Source organism: Esox lucius, chromosome 9 (genome assembly GCF_011004845.1).
Source record: "Esox lucius isolate fEsoLuc1 chromosome 9, fEsoLuc1.pri, whole genome shotgun sequence".
Lineage (NCBI taxonomy): Eukaryota > Metazoa > Chordata > Actinopteri > Esociformes > Esocidae > Esox > Esox lucius.
This window is the reverse complement of record NC_047577.1, coordinates 3,258,033-3,278,430: the sequence shown is the minus strand read 5'-3', so window position 1 is coordinate 3,278,430 and position 20,398 is coordinate 3,258,033. Positions and strand designations below refer to the sequence as shown.

At 45.8% G+C, this 20,398-nt stretch overlaps 1 protein-coding gene across 1 annotated transcript in view; it reads right to left on the bottom strand.

Moving 5' to 3' along the window:
- The window catches only part of mad1l1 (mitotic arrest deficient 1 like 1), an 87,139-nt gene that overhangs the window by 33,393 nt on the left and 33,348 nt on the right, over positions 1-20,398 (bottom strand). The window contains exons 15-16 of the mRNA XM_029122495.2: positions 12,385-12,475; positions 291-507 (exon numbers count right to left, since the gene is read on the bottom strand). Coding sequence (XP_028978328.2) covers positions 291-507; positions 12,385-12,475 — 308 coding nt within the window. The remainder of the gene's footprint in view (positions 1-290; positions 508-12,384; positions 12,476-20,398) is intronic.

Genomic DNA, 20,398 nt, shown 5'->3' with positions numbered 1-20,398 from the left:
TGTGAGAGAGTATTTGTTTGTGACACGCAGTGAGAGAACAGGGAAATAGTTCATACTCGTGTGTGTGTGTGTGTGTGTGTGTGTGTGTGTGTGTGTGTGTGTGTGTGTGTGTGTGTGTGTGTGTGTTAATGTGTGAGAGAGTATTTGTTTGTGACACGCAGTGAGAGAACAGGGAAATAGTTCATACTCGTGTGTGTGTGTGTGTGTGTGTGTGTGTGTGTGTGTGTGTGTGTGTGTGTGTGTGTGTGTGTGTGTGTGTGTGTGTGTGTGTGTGTGTACTTCTCTCTTACCCAGGATCTCCTGTGACGGCGGCAGGTTGACGGTAACACCGAGGTCCCCCACAGCGGCGGGCACGGCGCCCCCTGTCTGCAGGGAACGGAGGTGTTCTCTCAGACACTGCACCTCCTCCCTCAGAGCCTCCACCTCCTCCAGGCGCTGCTTCTTGGCCATGCTGGTGGGGTTCTGGCCCAAGTGGAGCACTTTGGTTTTCACTGGGTCATAGTCCCCCTGGGAGGGGGGGCAGGGCGAGGGCGGGGGGGGGGGGGGGGGGGGGGGGGGGTCAGAGTTCATTCTGCAACACGAACATTTCTTTTGACCAGCATATAAACCTGCCATTATCGTCCAGTCAACTGTGCGTGCTTGATTAGCAGGCGGCGGTAATACACCGCGAGAGACACCGCCAGATTTCACCGCCGCCCGCTGCTTTAAGCCGTTCTACGTCAGCACGGCTGAGCCTCGGCGGAAAGTATCTCCGTCCGATATCAAAGGCGAGCGGCGCGGGGCGCCGGGTTCTAAAACACGTCTGAGTCATCGAAGCACGGTTGAATGACAAAATGGAGGTTAGAAGTACCGCCACGCTTTTAAGTCCACTCTCAGATATAAGAGCTTAAAGTGGTCTCAATATATATTCTCTTCATCTCCCCGACGCCCCTCCAGCACCACCCCCCCCCTCCGCCACAGCGCTCTTTAAATACTAACAGCGTCCCCAACGTCAGCGCCGCGTCCATCAGCACGGTTGTATTAAAGCACTATTCACAACCATTAGCCGAGTGACTAACAGCAACCACAGTGATAACAACAACATTATAATTCAACATTAACAGCCGAGCGTTAGCGCTCGCCGACACAAATGTAGTTACCCAGCATCCCTCGGGCCACTGCGGCCAAACGCACCCAATCCTCCTTCGCCCGTTAGCACTTTAAAATGTTTCACTCGGGGTTTAATGGTTTCCAATGTGGAATGAATGGAGTGGTTTCTTAATAGAATGACTCTTGCTGAAGTATACTATTTGCGATGGAGGAGGACGTGCCTGTATGGGTGTACCTCCCTGGCGCGCAGCGGTCAAACTCCTTCTCCGCTGAGGCTGGCCAGCCTTGCGTCTCCTCATTGGTCACGAATGAACCCCGTATCTATGTATCTTTGCATTCTCATTTCAGGGCCATGTGGCATTTTTGTTCATTCTTCACCATATATTTGTAAATTAGGTTTTACTTCCTGTAATTTCCCAGCACATTTCCCTGCGTGCTGGGATGACAGCTGTTTCATGTTTAGTAGCCAGACATACAATGGAGAGAACAAGTATTTGATACACTGCCGATTTTCCCACTTACAAAGCATGTAGAGGTCTGTAATTTTTATCACATTGTATGATTTATCACAAAAATCCAGAAGATCACATTGTATGATTTTTAAGTAATTCATTTGCATTTCATTGCATGACATAAGTATTTGATAAATCAGAAAAGCAGAACTTAATATTTGGTACAGGAACCTTTGTTTGCAATTACAGAGATCATACGTTTCCTGTAGTTCTTGACCAGGTTTGCACACACTGCAGCAGGGATTTTGGCCCACTCCTCCATACAGACCTTCTACAGATCCTTCAGGTTTCGGGGCTGTCGCTGGGCAATATGGACTCTCAGCTCACTCCAAAGATTTTCTATTGGAGATTGGCTAGGCCACTCCAGGACCTTGAGATGCTTCTTATGGAGCCACTCCTTAGTTACCCTGGCTGTGTGTTTCGGGTCGTTGTCATGCTGGAAGACCCAGCCACGACCCATCTTCAATGCTCTTACTGAGGGAAGGAGGTTGTTGGCCAAGATCTCGCAATACATGGCCCCATCCATCCACCCCTCAATACGGTGCAGTCGTCCTGTCCCCTTTGCAGAAAAGCATCCATAAAGAATGATGTTTCCACCACCATGCTTCACGGTTGGGATGGTGTTCTTGGGGTTGTACTCATCCTTCTTTTTCCTCCAAACACAGCGAGTGGAGTTTAGACCAAAAAGCTCTATTTTTGTCTCATTCCTCCTCTGGATCATCCAGATGGTCATTGGCAAACTTCAGATGGGCCAGGACATGCGCTGGCTTGAGCAGGGGGACCTTGCGTGCGCTGCAGGATTTTAATCTGTGACGGCGTAGTGTGTTACTAATGGTTTCCTTTGTGGCTGTGGTCCCAGCACTCTTCAAGTCATTGACCAGGTCCTGCCGTGTAGTTCTGGGCTGATTCCTCACCTTCCTCATGATCATTGATGCCCCACGAGGTGAGATCTTGAGTGTGTGGACAGGTGTCTTTAATACAGATAACAAGTTCAAACAGGTGCAGTTAATACAGGTAATGAGTGGAGAACAGGAGGGCTTCTTAAAGAAAAACTAACAGGTCTGTGAGAGACGGAATTCTTACTGGTTGGTAGGTGATCAAATGCTCATGTCATGCAATAAAATGCAAATAAATTATTTAATGTGTCATACAAAATAAAAATCATACAATGTGTTTTTCTGAATATTTGTTTTAGATTCCGTCTCTCACAGTTGAAGTGTACCTATGATACAAATTTGAGACCTCTACATTACTTTGTAAGTAGGAAAACCTGCAAAATCGGCAGTGTATCAAATACTTGTTCTCCCCACTGTATGGGACTCTGTAGGGTCCTACACCTTCTCCACCTGCACATGTTCACCCCATTTTCTCCACCCTCTCTCCTGTCCTCATCCCTTTCGCCTCATCCCACGGTCGACTCTCAGTGGTAAGACTAACTTAAGGAGTCTATCATAGTGTAATACTATCTCACACACACACACACACACACAAACACACACTAATGCCTCCATTTCTCTCTGTGATTAATGGCCAAATTAGATTTTATTTGGCCCGGAGCGATGCAGTCCCAAACACACGAGTGGAAGGAGAATGAGAGGGCACTTCTACCCAGGAAAACATAGAAGGACAAAGAAAAGGAAAATCAAGTAGAGAAGTTGTCAATGGGTGTTTTGACTTTTGAAAGTAGACAGCCAGGGGGCCAAACCAGCCAGCCAGCCAGCCAGTCAGCCAGCATTTTCTTTTTACTTAATGGTAGTGGTTAGAGATTCTTTGGACAAAGTGCTTTGCTGCGCTTTTCAACCAATCTACAAAAGGTGAAGGGGTTTGGATGGACTGCGTCTCCTTGGTAACATCTAAAAGCTGAATCCAGTCTCTCCAGGCGCTCCTCAATTTCCCTATGAAATAGTATGTACCCCATTGTTAGAGAGGAGGGGTCCCTTTGGGAGGACATCTGGCCGGTCCTCAAAAACGTTGATGTGGTTGGTGTTTGGCTTGGGGCTAAAAAAAGGCAGTAGGGGTAAGGATTAGGATTTAGGGTTAATGTTGGGTTTGTGGTGTTAGGGTCAGGTTTAGGGAAAATCCTCTGTGTAGTTACTGATTAGTTTTCACACCGTGTACTCATTTTTGCCCAGGCAAATGTATTTATTGTACATAATGTTAATCTGTCTGACACCCATGACCCTTCAAAAACTAAAACTGACACTGCACTTTAACACTGTAATCATCACAGTCACCCCGTTAAGTCACTGCACTTTAACACTGTAATCATCACAGTCACCCCGTTAAGTCACTGCACTTTAACACTGTAATCATCACAGTCACCCCGTTAAATCACTGCACTTTAACACTGTAATCATCACAGTCACCCTGTATAATTGTTTCAAAGTGCAGACATACAAATCTCCAAAAACATGACATTTCACTGTCTATATACTTTAGGAGTTCAGTGGATTTCAATTCCAGGTGTTTTACATTCTACACCATCAATATACATCCTACACCATCCCAAACAAATCTGTTTCATTTCTAAACGGAGTTTGTCAAGTTACTAGTTCACCAAGATTCAAACCAGGACAGAGACTTAGTTAAAAAAGCCAGTAGGTGCTCACATGTACCTGACACACGCAACCACACAAACACACACATATATAAACACACACACACACGTATAAACACACACACATACATAAACCCACACACATACATAAACCCACACACATACATAAACACACACACACATACATACACATATAAACACACACACACATAATAATATAAACACGAATAATGACTCTAACCCAAGCCTGGCCGAATAATTACAGAGAGAAAGAGACAGACACGTCTCTAACTCAAGCCTGGTCGAATAATTACAGAGAGAAAGAGACAGACACGTCTCTAACCCAAGCCTGGTCGAATTATTACAGAGAGAAAGAGACAGACACGTCTCTAACCCAAGCCTGGTCGAATTATTACAGAGAGAAAGAGACAGACACGTCTCTAACCCAAGCCTGGTCGAATTATTACAGAGAGAAAGAGACAGACACGTCTCTAACCCAAGCCTGGCCGAATAATGATGGAGAGAAAGAGATAGACACGTCTCTAACCCAAGCCTGGCCGAATAATGATGGAGAGAAAGGGGTTGCAGTAGGAGAAGACAGGCTACGTAAAGAGGGTGAATCATCAACATCTAAAATATTTAAAACCTCCTGTTTAGTCACCAACTATTAGACCTGTCTCGGCTACACTACAAACACAGAGGGAGACAGAAAGAAAAACACAGAGACAGAACGAGAGAGAGAGAGAGAGACCCACAGTAAGACAGAACGAGAGAGAGACCCACAGTGAGACAGAACGTGAGAGACAGAACGTGAGAGACAGAACGTGAGAGACAGAACGTGAGAGACCCACAGTGAGACAGAACGTGAGAGACCCACAGTGAGACAGAACGTGAGAGAGACCCACAGTGAGACAGAACGTGAGAGAGACCCACAGTGAGACAGAACGTGAGAGAGACCCACAGTGAGACAGAATGAGACCGACAGTGAGACAGAATGAGAGAGACAGACAGTGAGACAGAGAAACAGACAGTGAGACAGAGAAACAGAGAGACAGACAGTGAGACAGAGAAACAGAGAGACAGACAGTGAGACAGAGAACCAGAGAGACAGACAGTAAGACAGAGAAACAGACAGTGAGACAGAGAAACAGACAGTGAGACAGAGAAACAGAGAGACAGACAGTGAGACAGAGAAACAGAGAGACAGACAGTGAGACAGAGAAACAGACAGTAAGACAGAAAAACAGACAGTGAGACAGAGAAACAGAGAGACAGACAGTGAGACAGAGAAACAGAGAGACAGACAGTGAGACAGAGAAACAGAGAGACAGAACACATTGTCTTCCAACTACAGTAGAGATGTTGTACAGAGTTTGAGCAGACCAATAAAAAATATACAAATAATAAAATAGCTTACAAGATGAAAACTGATTTAGGCAAAATGGCATCCTGAAATGTTGTCAATGGCTTTGATAGTTATTGATTATCCAGTAACGGACCAACACTAATGACTTCACTGCTGGAGACCGAAGTTGAGATAAATTAAGTTGCCCGGAAATTAAACTATATCCTGAAGACATGAATCTCGTTTTGTTCTTAATGAGGTGGGATCGATGAGTTAATTGTTTCTGCGAAGGAAAAGAGAGATGAAAGGATGAAAGAAGCGGCTGGTAGGGCCTAAATTCTCTTCAGTGAATCTCTAAATAATGAGGTCTGAGCACATTCACATGTACGTACACACGCGCACACACACCTTTTAGTAAAAAGGCTGTCAATTTCTTCATGTCAGATCTTCAACCCCATAATAAGACAGGGCTATGTGAGGGCCTGTTTATCGACATGTTTATTTTTGTGTCTTCGTGGGTGTGTGTTTGTGTGTGTGTATCTTTATTGACATGTTTATTTTTGTGTCTTCATGGGTGTGTGTGTGTGTGTCTTTATCGGCGTGTGTGTTTTATGTGTCTTCATGGGTGGGTGTGTGTGTCTTTATCGGCGTGTGTGTTTTATGTGTCTTCATGGGTGTGTGTGTTTGTCTTTATCGGCGTGTGTGTTTTATGTGTCTTCATGGGTGGGTGTGTGACTTTATCAGCATGTTTGAGTTACTGAGTGTAGAAGTGTGATAATTTGCCCCACTGATAGTAAAACGTGGCCATTATCTAGTTTTACAAGGCAGACTTGTATTGTGGCGCCTGTCTGAGTGTGTGTGTGTGTGTGTGTGTCTGAGTGTGTGTGTGTGTGTGTGTGTGTGTGTATGTGCGCGCGTCAACGTGGTGTGTAAAAAAGGGCCCCAGGAGTAGTAAACGTGCCCATTATCTGGTTTAAAAGGACAATGTGCATTGTGGTGTTTGTGACTGGTAATTATCTGGCTTACAAGGGAGACTGAATAATAAACATGACAAATAGAAGACTGCACTAACAAAGCTACCTAAACATCGGTGTTGAGTCAAAAATGTTGGTCTAAAATCATTATATATACATATACAGGTGCTGGTCATAAAACCAGAATATCATCAAAAAGTTGATTTATTTCAATAAATCCATTCATAAAGTGAAACTTGTATAATGTTTACATTCATTCCACACAGACTGATATATTTCAAGTGTTTATTTCTTTTAATTTTGATGATTATAACAGACAACTAATGAAAAGCCCAAATTCAGTATCTCTGAAAATTTGAATATTGTGAAAAGGTTCAATATTGAAGACACCTGGTGCCACACTCTAATCAGCTAATTAAACCAAAACACCTGCAAAGGCCTTTAAATGGTCTCTCAGTCTAGTTCTGTAGGCTACACAATCATGGGGAAGACTGCTGACTTGGCATGTCCAAAAGACGACCAGTGACACCTTGCACATGGAGGGCAAGACACAAAAGGTCATAGCTAAAGAGGCTGGCTGTTCACAGAGCTCTGTGTCCAAGCACATTAATAGAGAGGCGAAGGGAAGGAAAAGATGTGGTTGAAAAAAGTGTACAAGCAATAGGGATAACCGTACCCTGGAGAGGATTGTGAAACAAAATCCATTCAAAAATGTGGGGGAGATTCACAAAGAGAAGACTGCAGCTGGACTCAGTGCTTCAAGAACCACCACACACAGACGTATGCAAGACATGGGTTTCAGCTGTCGTATTCATTGTGTCAAGCCACTCTTGAACAAGACACAGCGTCAGAAGCGTCTCGCCTGGGCTAAAGACAAAAAGGACTGGACTGCTGCTGAGTTATGTTCTCTGATGAAATCAAGGTCCCAGAGTCTGGAAGAAGAGAGGAGAGGCACAGAATCCACGTTGCTTGAAGTCCAGTGTGAAGTTTCCACAGTCAGTGATGGTTTGGGTGCCATGTCATCTGCTGGTGTTGGTCCACTGTGTTTTCTGAGGTCCAAGGTCAACGCAGCCATCTACCAGGAAGTTTTAGAGCACTTCATGCTTCCTGCTGCTGACCAACTTTATGGAGATGCAGATTTCATTTTCCAACAGGACTTGGCCCCTGCACACAGTGCCAAAGCTACCAGTACCTAGTTTAAGGACCATGGTATCCCTGTTCTTAATTGGCCAGCAAACTCGCCTGACCTTAACCCTACAGAACATCTATGGGGTATCGTATAGAGAAAGATGCGATACACCAGACCCAACAATGCAAAAGAGCTGAAGGCCACTATAAGAGCATCCTGGGCTCTCATAACACCTGAGCAGTGCCACAGACTGATCGACTCCATGCCACGCCGCATTGCTGCAGTAATTCAGGCAAAAGGAGCCCCAACTAAGTATTGAGTGCTGTACATGCTCATACTTTTCATGTTCATACTTTTCAGTTGGCCAACAATTCTAAAAATCCTTTTTAAGTAATATTCTAATTTTCAGAGATACTGAATTTGGGATTTTCATTAGTTGTCAGTTATAATCATCACAATTAAAATAAATAAACATTTGAAATATATCAGTCTGTGTGTAATGAATGAATATAATACACAAGTTTAACTTTTTGAATGGAATTACTGAAATAAATAAACTTTTTGATGATATTCTAATTTTATGACCAGCACCTGTACATCTTTTACTCAACTAGCTCTAAATTGGACTGGATATTGAATTTAACTTTATTAATCCCTGGTGGATTTCTGCATGACAAAAACCTAACCCAGGACAAGCACAATCTGTGCACGGATTACGCCGTTTAATCGGTTCCTTGATACGCCACACCTGTCAGGTGAAGGGATCCTCTCGGCAAAGGAAAACGTCTCAATTGCAGGGATTCAAAAACATTTTGGCATAATATACACAAGAAATAACCTTACTGTGCATATACAGGCCTTCACGGATCTTTAAACAAGGGAACCAAATGTTACCTTTACCTTTTTGTAGTGTTATCTCAGCCGAGATTAAATATTTTAGAGCGATTGTGTTCAGTGTAACGCAGATTCAGACTGTGGCAACTCTTAGATGGCTCCTTGTGCCCATTGGAGGTGCGGGGACTCTAAGGCTTTAATTTATGAATGACATTTGCATTGAGTGTTGAAGTTTGTATGCTCAGGGTCCCTTTCATGCTAAGGGTCCCTTTCATGCTCAGGGTCCCTTTTATCTAATATTAGGTTTCGGTTGACGATCTGATATCATTCAACCTAAATTAATGTGGAACATATGAGAAAGAGAAATAGGGGAAATGCTTTTCACAGCACTGCACACAGAGAACAATATAGCAGTGTAAGAATTTGGTGTGAGTTTGCAATTTAACTAAACCCCCAAGACACAAATCCTGTTTTTCTTAATGAGGAGCAGAGAAGCCCAGATGGAATCGGCGAGTTAATTGCTCTTTAATTAAAGGAAAAGAGAAAAGAGAGAAAGAAAGAAATAAAAGGGAAAGGATAATTTTTCCTCTCTAAATCTCTTTCTGTCAGAGTGTCTCTTACTAATGAGTATTCAGCTCATTCACAGGACACTCGAGGGGTGACAATCGGGAAAATTACTGACAACAACCGTATCGAACACACTTATCGCTTGACGTTTTTTTGCCCCACAAACTACAGAAAAACACGTTTACATGGGGACTTCTAATGGGACAAATGGACGGCTGCAGTCTAACTCGTAGCAGTAATACACACGTGTGACACAAAACACTGCGGTTGAACGTTACAAACACAATATGACCGCGTAGACGCAGGACTACCTCGCACACAGCCCCGCACACATGACGGGAAAACAAATATTCTAGCACATTCCGGTGCAGTGGGGTGTGGAGGAGATGTAAGTGCCTCTGGGTAAATATAACTTATTCATAGGAAGCCAATAAAAACACAGGATTCTCATCCGCACACACATGCACTCACGCACGCACGCACGCACAGCTTTTCAGGATGGGTGTGATCGTGTGTGGAATTGTCGGAGCAGCCGGAAATCCGTCATCGACGGTCAAGTAAGAACCCAGAAACGGTCGACGCATAAAAATGCGGAATATGGCACGCGCCCCTGACCGCATGTGACCCAGGTCCAAGAGCACGTGTGACCCAAAGTCAAATCTCCAGTTCACAGGCTGGGTTTATCAGGACGAAAAGTGTAAAACTGGGCATAGCGTTACTACTGGGGTTAGTTTTAAGCCTAGTGATTACAGGTTTGTTTTCATTGATGCGTTAGACATTAGGATTAGGTTACGTTCAGGTACAAAGGTTAGGATATTGAGGTTAGGATAGCATTAGGTTTGGGTTTAAGCATAGGTTCCCACAAGGGTGTTTGTGTGTGTGTGTCTGTGTGTGTATTCTCCCCCAAAAATCAATTTAAAGTGGAGAGGAAAACAAAGTGTAATTAATAACAATCACTAATAGGATAATAACTTGAGTGGAACACCTTAATCCTTCTCTCCTAATGAGAGCTCTGAGCAACGGTTGAAAAGCGTCTCAAGGCTAGAATGATCTAACAGTTAGACCAGATCGCACGGTAATGTGCAGCGTGTTTGTGTGTGTGTGCGCGTGCACGCGTGTGAAATAAGTGAAAGGAAAAGCTTGGCACTGCCCTTCACTGCTTGCACGTCAGACAATGTGAAGGTCTTCTAAATATGTATCTGGACTCCAAACCAACCGTCTAATCCAGGCCTCTGAATGGTGGTGGCTGTCTCATCATGGCTGTGGAAAAGGAAATCTAATCTCTGTGTGGCTTTTGGGATCAGCAGGGCTGAGACAGCACAGGGACTGATTCCATTTAGATCTAAGAGAAAGCATAAACTTTCTGTTCACTCTAACTAAAGGACAAATATTTACCTTTATAAGACATCCTAGAACCTTCCGCATTCTAGAACCACAGGCACGGCAGAACGCTGGAGAACTTGAGAAACCGAGGGCAGTGAAAGCAGTAGCTAAGCTCAAAGGCGGCCTGTGAAATCAGTTAGTTACTGACAGCTGATCCGTCACGGGCTTCTCATTGTCTCAGTTATAGCCTTTAAACACACTACTGTAATAGACTCTTTAAAATCCCCCCTGTCTGACCGCTCTGAAAACTCCACTCTTCTCTCACACAAAGACACGCGCAAACCAATTGCCAAGTAAGTGAACGGCGGTCAAGCATGAAGACCCACCAGCCAGCCACTGGAACACACGCGTCGGTGGCGGACTCAACGAAAGCACATGACTCCCGTGAGATGAAGAGGAGCCCAGTCCAGGGGGACACCACACACATGCCACAAGCCCATCAGCCAATGTAAAAGGAAAGGGGATCAGGTTTAAATATGGAGGTGGTTTAGAGACCTGAAGAGACTGGAGGGAAAAGAATGTGTCTGTGTGTGGTTGTGGAGGGGGAGGGGGGGGTGGTATTTTATAGGAGCTATAGCCAGCCAGCTAGAACCTATTTGAAGGCAGATCTTCCGCAGTCAAAGGAGAGGGGATGAGAGTGACGGATGAAAGATCTCAGCCCTTTGTTCTCCTCAGCTACAGTAGCTTAGACAGTATTCAGAACTTTAAACTGTCTGTCTCTACAGTAGCTTAGAGAGTATTCAGAAGTTTAAACTGTCTGTCTCTACAGTAGCTTAGAGAGTATTCAGAACTTTAAACTGTCTGTCTCTACAGTAGCTAAGAGAGTATTCAGAACTTTAAACTGTCTGTCTCTACAGTAGCTAAGAGAGTATTCAGAACTTTAAACTGTCTGTCTCTACAGTAGCTTAGAGAGTATTCAGAACTTTAAACTGTCTGTCTCTACAGTAGCTTAGAGAGTATTCAGAACTTTAAACTGTCTGTCACTACAATAGTTTAGAGAGTATTCAGAACTTTAAACTGTCTGTCTCTACAGTAGCTTAGAGAGTATTCAGAACTTTAAACTTTCTGTCTCTACAGTAGCTTAGACAGTATTCAGAACTTTAAACTGTCTGTCTCTACAGTAGCTTAGAGAGTATTCTGTCTCTTTTGCCCTGGCCACTCTGTCTCAGCAAGTCTCCCTGTAGGCCCCTCTCTGTCTCTTCGTTCTCCTCTGCAGGAGCCAATACATTTGTCATCACTCCTGTTCAATGCTAAACCACAGAGTTCACTGCACCTAAATGGCAGAGTGAGATGATTTCCAAAGGCAACGCAGCACTGAAGCTCGTGTTTGAAAGTGAAGCTGTGATTAGTCTAAGGTCTTGATTAACGTCACTTGTCTTCGGATTACATAAGTGCCCCTGAATCAGGAACCACGCCGTTCCTTGGTAGAGAGGGATGGGCCTCTCTGAAATAATTAGATAGCGTCCACTGTCATTAGTCGATGGAATACCAGTTCAAATCTACGTTTAAACTGTCAATAGTCCACGCACGTTTCCCCAGTAATAGAGCTCCTTGCCTCTAGTCCTCTCTACTCAACCTGCAAATTTGAGCAAAGCAACCTTTATTTGCATGCAATTAACATATATCAACATATATTAACATGTATTAATATGTATGGTGTAAGAATGGCGCCTGAAAGAGATTCCTGCATCAACTGAACCCGAGCGAAAGAGTAGCAGGAGCCGCCAGACGATCAGAAGTCAGACAAGGCGCTGAATTAGTTCAGACAGCATTCTATCCCCGCTCCTCCGAGGAGAAAGTTACACTTTTTTTCTTTTGTTGGGTGTGGGAATATTGCTGCGTTTGAACCAGGGCTGCATCAACTGACTGCTTCATTATCTGTTAGTATCTTAAAGGCCTGACAGGAGACAGACAGATAACACTGACACCTGGAGTGTACAGTGGAGACTGATAATAAGACATGCACGCACGCACGCACACGCAAAGTTGTGTACCTCCAGGTCATGTCTTTCCAGCCTCAGTTCTAGAACATTGTTCTGCTCTTCCAGACGTTGTCTCTCGGCCTCCAGCTCCTCAATCTTTAACCTGCCGATGACAAAACATAGATATTAAACATAGAACTTCTCATGTTCAGTTCTTCTTCGTCGTTGTCGTCGTCGTCGTCGTCATCATCATCAACATCATCAAGGCCAGGATTCACCATATCATCTCCCAGCGCACACGGGACAGTCGATGTTGAGATACGTCTCAACTGAAGCACGTCCTACACTGCTCTGCTTCTTATCACGCACGGCCCGCCTAACCACCATGACTAAGCTCACAGGTGCCCAAGCCGCCATCAGGACTTCCTGAAGCGAGGCGACCATATTCGATTAATATCCCCTCCAAACCGGAACGGTGCCGGCCAAGACCCCAAGGCTAATCTGCGAGCAGGATTATTTTTAGTGGCGCAGGGTGTCCCAGGAATCTAAACTGCAGCCCACGGTACACATGTACTGCTGCAGTAAAGGGTTGAAATCCGACCAACAGCTCTCCAGCAAACGCTACATTTTTCACCACAATGAGGCATAAAATGCCTAGAAAATATATTTGATTATTACTTTTAAATTGCTGAAGTTCAACATCATATTAAGTGTTCTAAAGTTCTGTGTTTCACGGTTCTGTGCTCAAGAGCTGTGCAATGTAAAATTATCTAGCATTGTTTGTGTGTGTCTAGCAGGTGAGGTTGTCGTTTCCCAGACCAGCCTGTAATGTCAGGCGACACTCTCACTCTGAATCAGCTTTAGTCTCATCAGTCCATCACTCTCCTCTTGTGTCTCTCCTTTCCATTGCTCACCCTCGCTTAGCTGAGCTACCGTCTCTCCTTTCAGTCTCCCTCTCGTCTCACTGCTGTCTCTAATTAACTCCACTCGCCTCTCATCTCCTCCAGCTTGTCTATCGTTGCCTCCACAGGCACCGAGGCAATGATCCTGTTGCACTGTGGGTAATTTGAATTCAACTAGCGTACAGTCATGGAGACCTGCTGCAAGGCAAAGGAAGGGTGGAGGGTAAAGCAACCCAGATGTCACAACGGGTGGTGTTGTCTCACCTGGTCTGTTTGGGCATTTCCAGAGTTAATGAAAACACTTACCATGTTCACAATAACAAACTAAATGAAACCCCTCCCCTTTAATGAGTACTAGACTTCTCCACTTCCTCACTAGACCTACACACCTTCCTCACTAGACCTACACACCTTCCTCACTAGACCTACACACCTTCCTCACTAGTCCTAAAACCCCCAGCAATTCCACTCCTCCCTGCTAACTAATCCCACCCCCTCTCAGACTGTTACTAATCTCACATTCCTCCCCTTCTAACTAATCTTCCACTCTTCCACTAATCCTACATCCCCTCAGTAATCCTCCACTCCTCCCCCACTAACCAATCCCACACTCCTCCCCCGCTAACCAATCCCACACTCCTCCCCCACTAACCAATCCCACACTCCACCCCCACTAACCAATCCCACACTCCTCCCCAACTAACCAATCCCACACTCCTCCCCCAACAACCAATCCCACACTCCTCCCCCAACAACCAATCCCACACTCCACCCCCAACAACCAATCCCACACTCCACCCCCAACAACCAATCCCACACTCCACCCCCAACAACCAATCCCACACTCCACCCCCAACTAATCTTCCCCTCCTCTCCCACTAATCCTACATCCCAGTAATCCCACACTCCTCCCCTCCTAACTAATCCAACACTCCACAGTTTTACTAATCCTAAACACCTCCCCCTCTTACTAATCCTACACTACTCCTCTATCTCCTCCTACACACCTCCTCCACATCTCACACTAGTTCTACCCTCCCTCCCAACTAATCCCATAATCCTACACTTGTTTAACTGCTTCCACTCTCACTAACCCAGCCACCACCAAAAGAGGATAAAGACATTCTAAATGTTATCATGAAGGTATGAGTTCAACAACTTGCAAATAATTAAAGCAAGAATGACATGGAAACTTTTGTAAAAAAAATAAAAAATGCCTAGAGTTTTGTTTGTTTGGTGTTTTGTTTGTTTGCTCCACCGGTGACCGTATTCTCACACCAATGCTTCACAAATCGTGCTCCATGTGACTGCACACTGAGGTATTCACAAAATGTGCTCCATGTGACTGCACACTGCAGTATTCACAAAACGTGCTCCATGTGACTGCACACTGAGGTATTCACAAATCGTGCTCCATGTGACTGCACACTGAGGTATTCACAAATCGTGCTCCATGTGACTGCACACTGAGGTATTCACAAAACGTGCTCCATGTGACTGCACACTGAGGTATTCACAAATCGTGCTCCATGTGACTGCACACTGAGGTATTCACAAATCATGCTCCATGTGACTGCACACTGAGGTATTCACAAATCGTGCTCCATGCGACTGCACACTGAGGTATTCACAAATCGTGCTCCATGCGACTGCACACTGAGGTATTCACAAATCGTGCTCCATGTGACTGCACACTGAGGTATTCACATAACGTGCTCCATGTGACTGCACACTGCAGTATTCACAAATCGTGCTCCATGTGACTGCACACTGCAGTATTCACAAAACGTGCTCCATGTGACTGCACACTGCAGTATTCACAAAACGTGCTCCATGTGACTGCACACTGCAGTATTCACAAAATGTGCTCCATGTGACTGCACACTGCAGTATTCACAAAATTGGCTCCATGTGACTGCACACTGAGGTATTCACAAATCGTGCTCCATGTGACTGCACACTGAGGTATTCACAAATCGTGCTCCATGTGACTGCACACTGAGGTATTCACAAATCGTGCTCCATGTGACTGCACACTGAGGTATTCACAAATCGTGCTCCATGTGACTGCACACTGAGGTATTCACAAATCGTGCTCCATGTGACTGCACACTGAGGTATTCACAAATCGTTCGCCACGTGACTGCACACTGAAGTATTCACAAATCGTGCTCCATGTGACTGCACACTGAGGTGTTCACAAATCGTGCTCCATGTGACTGCACACTGAGGTATTCACAAATCGTGCTCCATGTGACTGCACACTGAAGTATTCACAAATCGTGCTCCATGTGACTGCACACTGAGGTATTCACAAATCGTGCTCCATGTGACTGCACACTGAGGTATTCACAAATCGTGCTCCATGTGACTGCACACTGAGGTATTCACAAATCGTGCTCCATGTGACTGCACACTGAGGTATTCACAAATCATGCTCCATGTGACTGCACACTGAGGTATTCACAAATCGTTCGCCACGTGACTGCACACTGAAGTATTCACAAATCGTGCTCCATGTGACTGCACACTGAGGTGTTCACAAATCGTGCTCCATGTGACTGCACACTGAGGTATTCACAAATCGTGCTCCATGTGACTGCACACTGAAGTATTCACAAATCGTGCTCCATGAGACTGCACACTGAGGTATTCACAGATCGTGCTCCATGTGACTGCACACTGAGGTATTCACAAATCGTGCTACATGTGACTGCACACTGAGGTATTCACAAATCGTGCTCCATGTGACTGCACACTGAGGTATTCACAAAACGTGCTCCATGTGACTGCACACTGAGGTATTCACAAATCGTGCTCCATGTGACTGCACACTGAGGTATTCACAAATCGTGCCCCATGTGACTGCACACTGAGGTATTCACAAATCGTGCTCCATGTGACTGCACACTGAGGTATTCACAAATCGTTCGCCACGTGACTGCACACTGAAGTATTCACAAATCGTGCTCCATGTGACTGCACACTGAGGTATTCACAAATCGTGCTCCATGTGACTGCACACGGCGGTATTCACAAATCGTGCTCCATGTGACTGTACACGGCGGTATTCACAAATCATGCTCCATGTGACTGCAAACAGACAGGGAATTAATCAATGTTTGATTTGATTTCAAATTCTTTGTGTGTCGGCATTATCAGAGGGGGAAATTGCTTATCTGATTTGGTGATAGATTTGGCAAGAGGTCAGGAAGGGCAATTCTTTTTCCACCTCATTTTGTGAGCAGTGTGCTGAATTAATTAAATGTCAGAACTAGGAACGGGCGCATTCTGCCATACGGAACCCTGGAGTGAGGAAAATAACCTCCTTTAGCCATTGGACACCACATTCAGCCTGGCGGGGGGAACAGTAGAGCCAGGCACAAACCCTGCCCTCAGAATGAACTGCCAACAGTCAGCGCTTTCCTCAGACAGCACCAGTGAGGGAGAACTGTTGGAAAACTGTCACAGTACAGATGCTGAACTTCCATGGGCCTGTAGAACTACCGGGCAAAAGGAGCAGCACTTCAGTTTGATAATCAAGGAAGCGAGAAATGAAGGGAGGTTGGCCTGTGTGGTGAGGTCAGTCTGTGTGGTGAGGTCAGTCTGTGTGGTGAGGTCAGTCTGTGTGGTGAGGTCAGTCTGTGTGGTGAGGCACAGGTCAAATAAGTCACATTGTACTGTGATTTATTTCAATAAAACAACAATCACAACTAACGAACTTGCCTTGGTTAGAGAAGTTGTCAGTCCCGTTACTTTCTCAGTCTTGTCGCTCATGAAAATCAGCAGGGCCTTTAAACAAATCCAAACTGTTGTAAACTAAATCCTACATCGTTGGCATGGAGAGGTGTTTTCCAAGATGTGGAGCAGTGGATTAATAAATCAAGTGGAAGTTAACAGGCCTTTCCTGGGAAATGGGGGAATTGTGTTGAACAACTCTGTGCTATTAACCAATCAGCATCCAGAATTCAAACCACCTGTTTCATAATGTAACTGTGTTCTTTTTTTAGCTATAGAATTGGCTGGAGATGACCAACACAGAGATAGACACGAGTCTGCAGGGTCCCAGGGAGAACGTCCAGGTCAGGAGAGTATATTTCATAGGCAGGGTCCCAGGGAGAACGTCCAGGTCAGGAGAGTATATTTCATAGGCAGGGTCCCAGGGAGAACGTCCGGGTCAGGAGAGTATATTTCATAGGCAGGGTCCCAAGGAGAACGTCCGGGTCAGGAGCGTATATTTCATAGGCAGGGTCCCAAGGAGAACGTCCGGGTCAGGAGCGTATATTTCATAGGCAGGGTCCCAGGGAGAACGTCTGGGTCAGGAGAGTATATTTCATAGGCAGGGTCCCAGGGAGAACATCCGGGTCAGGAGATTATATTTCATAGGCAGGGTCCCAGGGAGAACATCTGGGTCAGGAGAGTAAAGCGAGGTAAGATGGAAAAACCCTGCAGTATTAATTCTATCTACGGACCCTGGATATATCAGAGGGTGCTGAGGCGGAGAATACATTTACACACTGTCTGAGGAGAACTGGGTCAAGAGAGGACGCCCATTCTCTTCTTCCCCTTTGACATTTGTTCCTGAAGAAGGTAAATTTTTAATGTTGTGCAACCTTTTCTATTGTTGAGTTGGCAGATGATTGATGCACACTGAGGGTCTCAAGGAGAAGAGGAAGAAATAGGAAGAAAGACCAGAACGTGGAAAAACGGTGCAGGTTCCCGGAGGTGACCAGGTCCTTGTAGTCCAGTTCATAAGGCTCATTGTTGTTAATCTGGGAAATAATCTGGAGTGATGTTATTTTGGGGCTCTTATCCACAGCCATTTACAGGAGCATTAGGGGTTAACAGACTTGCACAACGACAGGAAAATAAAAATATGTTTCACCATTCCGGCTCTGGGATTCAATCTAACAACCTTTTAGTTACTGTTGAGAAGCTCTAACCAATGGGTCTGTCGACAGCAGTTGCATCCATAGATGTCAATAATACAAGGCATTTCTTGCCCTTCTAACTGACCATTAGTTCACAAGGGGTTAATCCCTGGCCATCCGGCTGATTGTTTCTGAAACGTGGCAGTTTAAGAGGCTGGACACGGGCCCAGGGAGGACACGGGCCCAGGGAGGACACGGGCCCAGGGAGGACACGGGGCCCAGGGAGGACACGGGGCCCAGGGAGGACACAGGCCCAGGGAGGACACAGGCCCAGGGAGGACACGGGCCCAGGGAGGACACGGGCCCAGGGAGGACACGGGGCCCAGGGAGGACACAGGCCCAGGGAGGACACGGGACCCAGGGAGGACACGGGACCCAGGGAGGACACGGGACCCAGGGAGGACACGGGACCCAGGGAGGACACGGGACCCAGGGAGGACACGGGACCCAGGGAGGACACGGGGCCCAGGGAGGACACGGGGCCCAGGGAGGACACGGGCCCAGGGAGGACACGGGGCCCAGGGAGGACACGGGGCCCAGGGAGGACACGGGACCCAGGGAGGACACGGGACCCAGGGAGGACACGGGACCCAGGGAGGACACGGGACCCAGGGAGGACACGGGACCCAGGGAGGACACGGGCCCAGGGAGGACACGGGACCCAGGGAGGACACGGGACCCAGGGAGGACACGGGACTTAATGTAATGAACGTAATGAAAATAACTAATACAATGTAGAACATGAAAACAAAACAGTGGTACATATGAAACTGAATCCAAAATAATGAGCAAGAAGATAGACTAGGGAAGGAGGCACGGCAAGACTGTGCAAAGCTGTCACCAAGGCAAAGGGAGGCTGGTCTGAAGAATCTAAAATGTTAATGTATTTTCCATTAATAACACCTTTTTGGTTACTACATGATTCAATATGTGATATTTCATAGTTTTGATGTCTTCACTACTATTCTACAATACAGAAACTAGTAACAGTTGTAGAGGGTACCATATAGATGCCCATGTTAATATAACAGAGTCCTAAATGGATTAGTGGATTTGCAAGCGTAGGCGTATGCTCAAATGAAATGATTGAAATAACAGCTGTTACATAACCAAAACACAGTTTGCTGGGTAACATATGAGGAATAGGTCTGGATTCACCAGGGGATGTTTATTCAACAATACAAAAACAAAAAACGCCCGACTGGAAGCTGTCCAGTTCAGTGCCATTCCCAGGGAACAGCCTTCCACAGGTCCTTATTGAGTCTACATAAGTTCTGAATTCTAGCTGCCACGTCTGATCTGGGAATACACTCACGGCACCAGTCTGGAGGGCTCCTCGGACCAGCCTATTATTCAAGGATCAGCGCTAGCGAGGGAGAGCGCGAGGAGGTGGGGGCACAGGTTCACCTGGCAGCTGGCTAATATGCGCTCCCGTTTCTCACCCCTCAAAAACGCAGGCTAATAAAGTTAACAAAGCACTCGCTAGCTGCCAAGTCTCATCTTAAAAGACACGCTGAGGCCCGGCCCATTATTCAAGCCATTACTGGAGTGACAGCCAACTGACAGGGCAGAGAGAGCGAGCGGAGGGATCTGGCTGTCTCCGGAACCGCTGGACACAGCTGGCTGACTTGTGAATAAAAAAAAAAACAGCCGAGCACTGGCGTCTCCACACGCTGAAGCACCGCCGGCGACCGCTGACGCGGGGCGTGGCCTGGCAAAGAGGCCGACGGGGTGGGGTCGCCGTGACAACAACAGAATTGGATATCTGGTTGCTAAACAAGGCGATCTTTTGTAATTTCTGGAGTAAGATTAATTCAAGAATGAATAAACATGTTCATCTAAATAACTATGCTCCTGGATAGCGATTTCATTTAAAATATAAAAAAAGGTTTTCACCAGTGCTATTAGTAAGCTGCTGTCCACTAAACGGCTGGTTCCATGAGTGGGGTGACACCTATCGTCCAAAGGGTTTAACATTTTTCAAATGTTTCCAAATGGCGTGATAAATGCACCAAAAATGGCGTGATAAATGCACCAAAAATGGCGTGATAAATGCAACACTACGGTGTCTGGTGAAAGGCTGGCTTCTCGCTAGGGGTCTTCAGATGACGAACCATTTCCAATCTCCTTCCATCTGAAAGGTCCCACCATGCAAACAACCGGTTGGTTTCCAGGACAGAATAAGAGTGACAACCAATTCCACCACATTTAACACATTGAGAACACGGCCTCCCCTCCCCAAACAATCTGCTG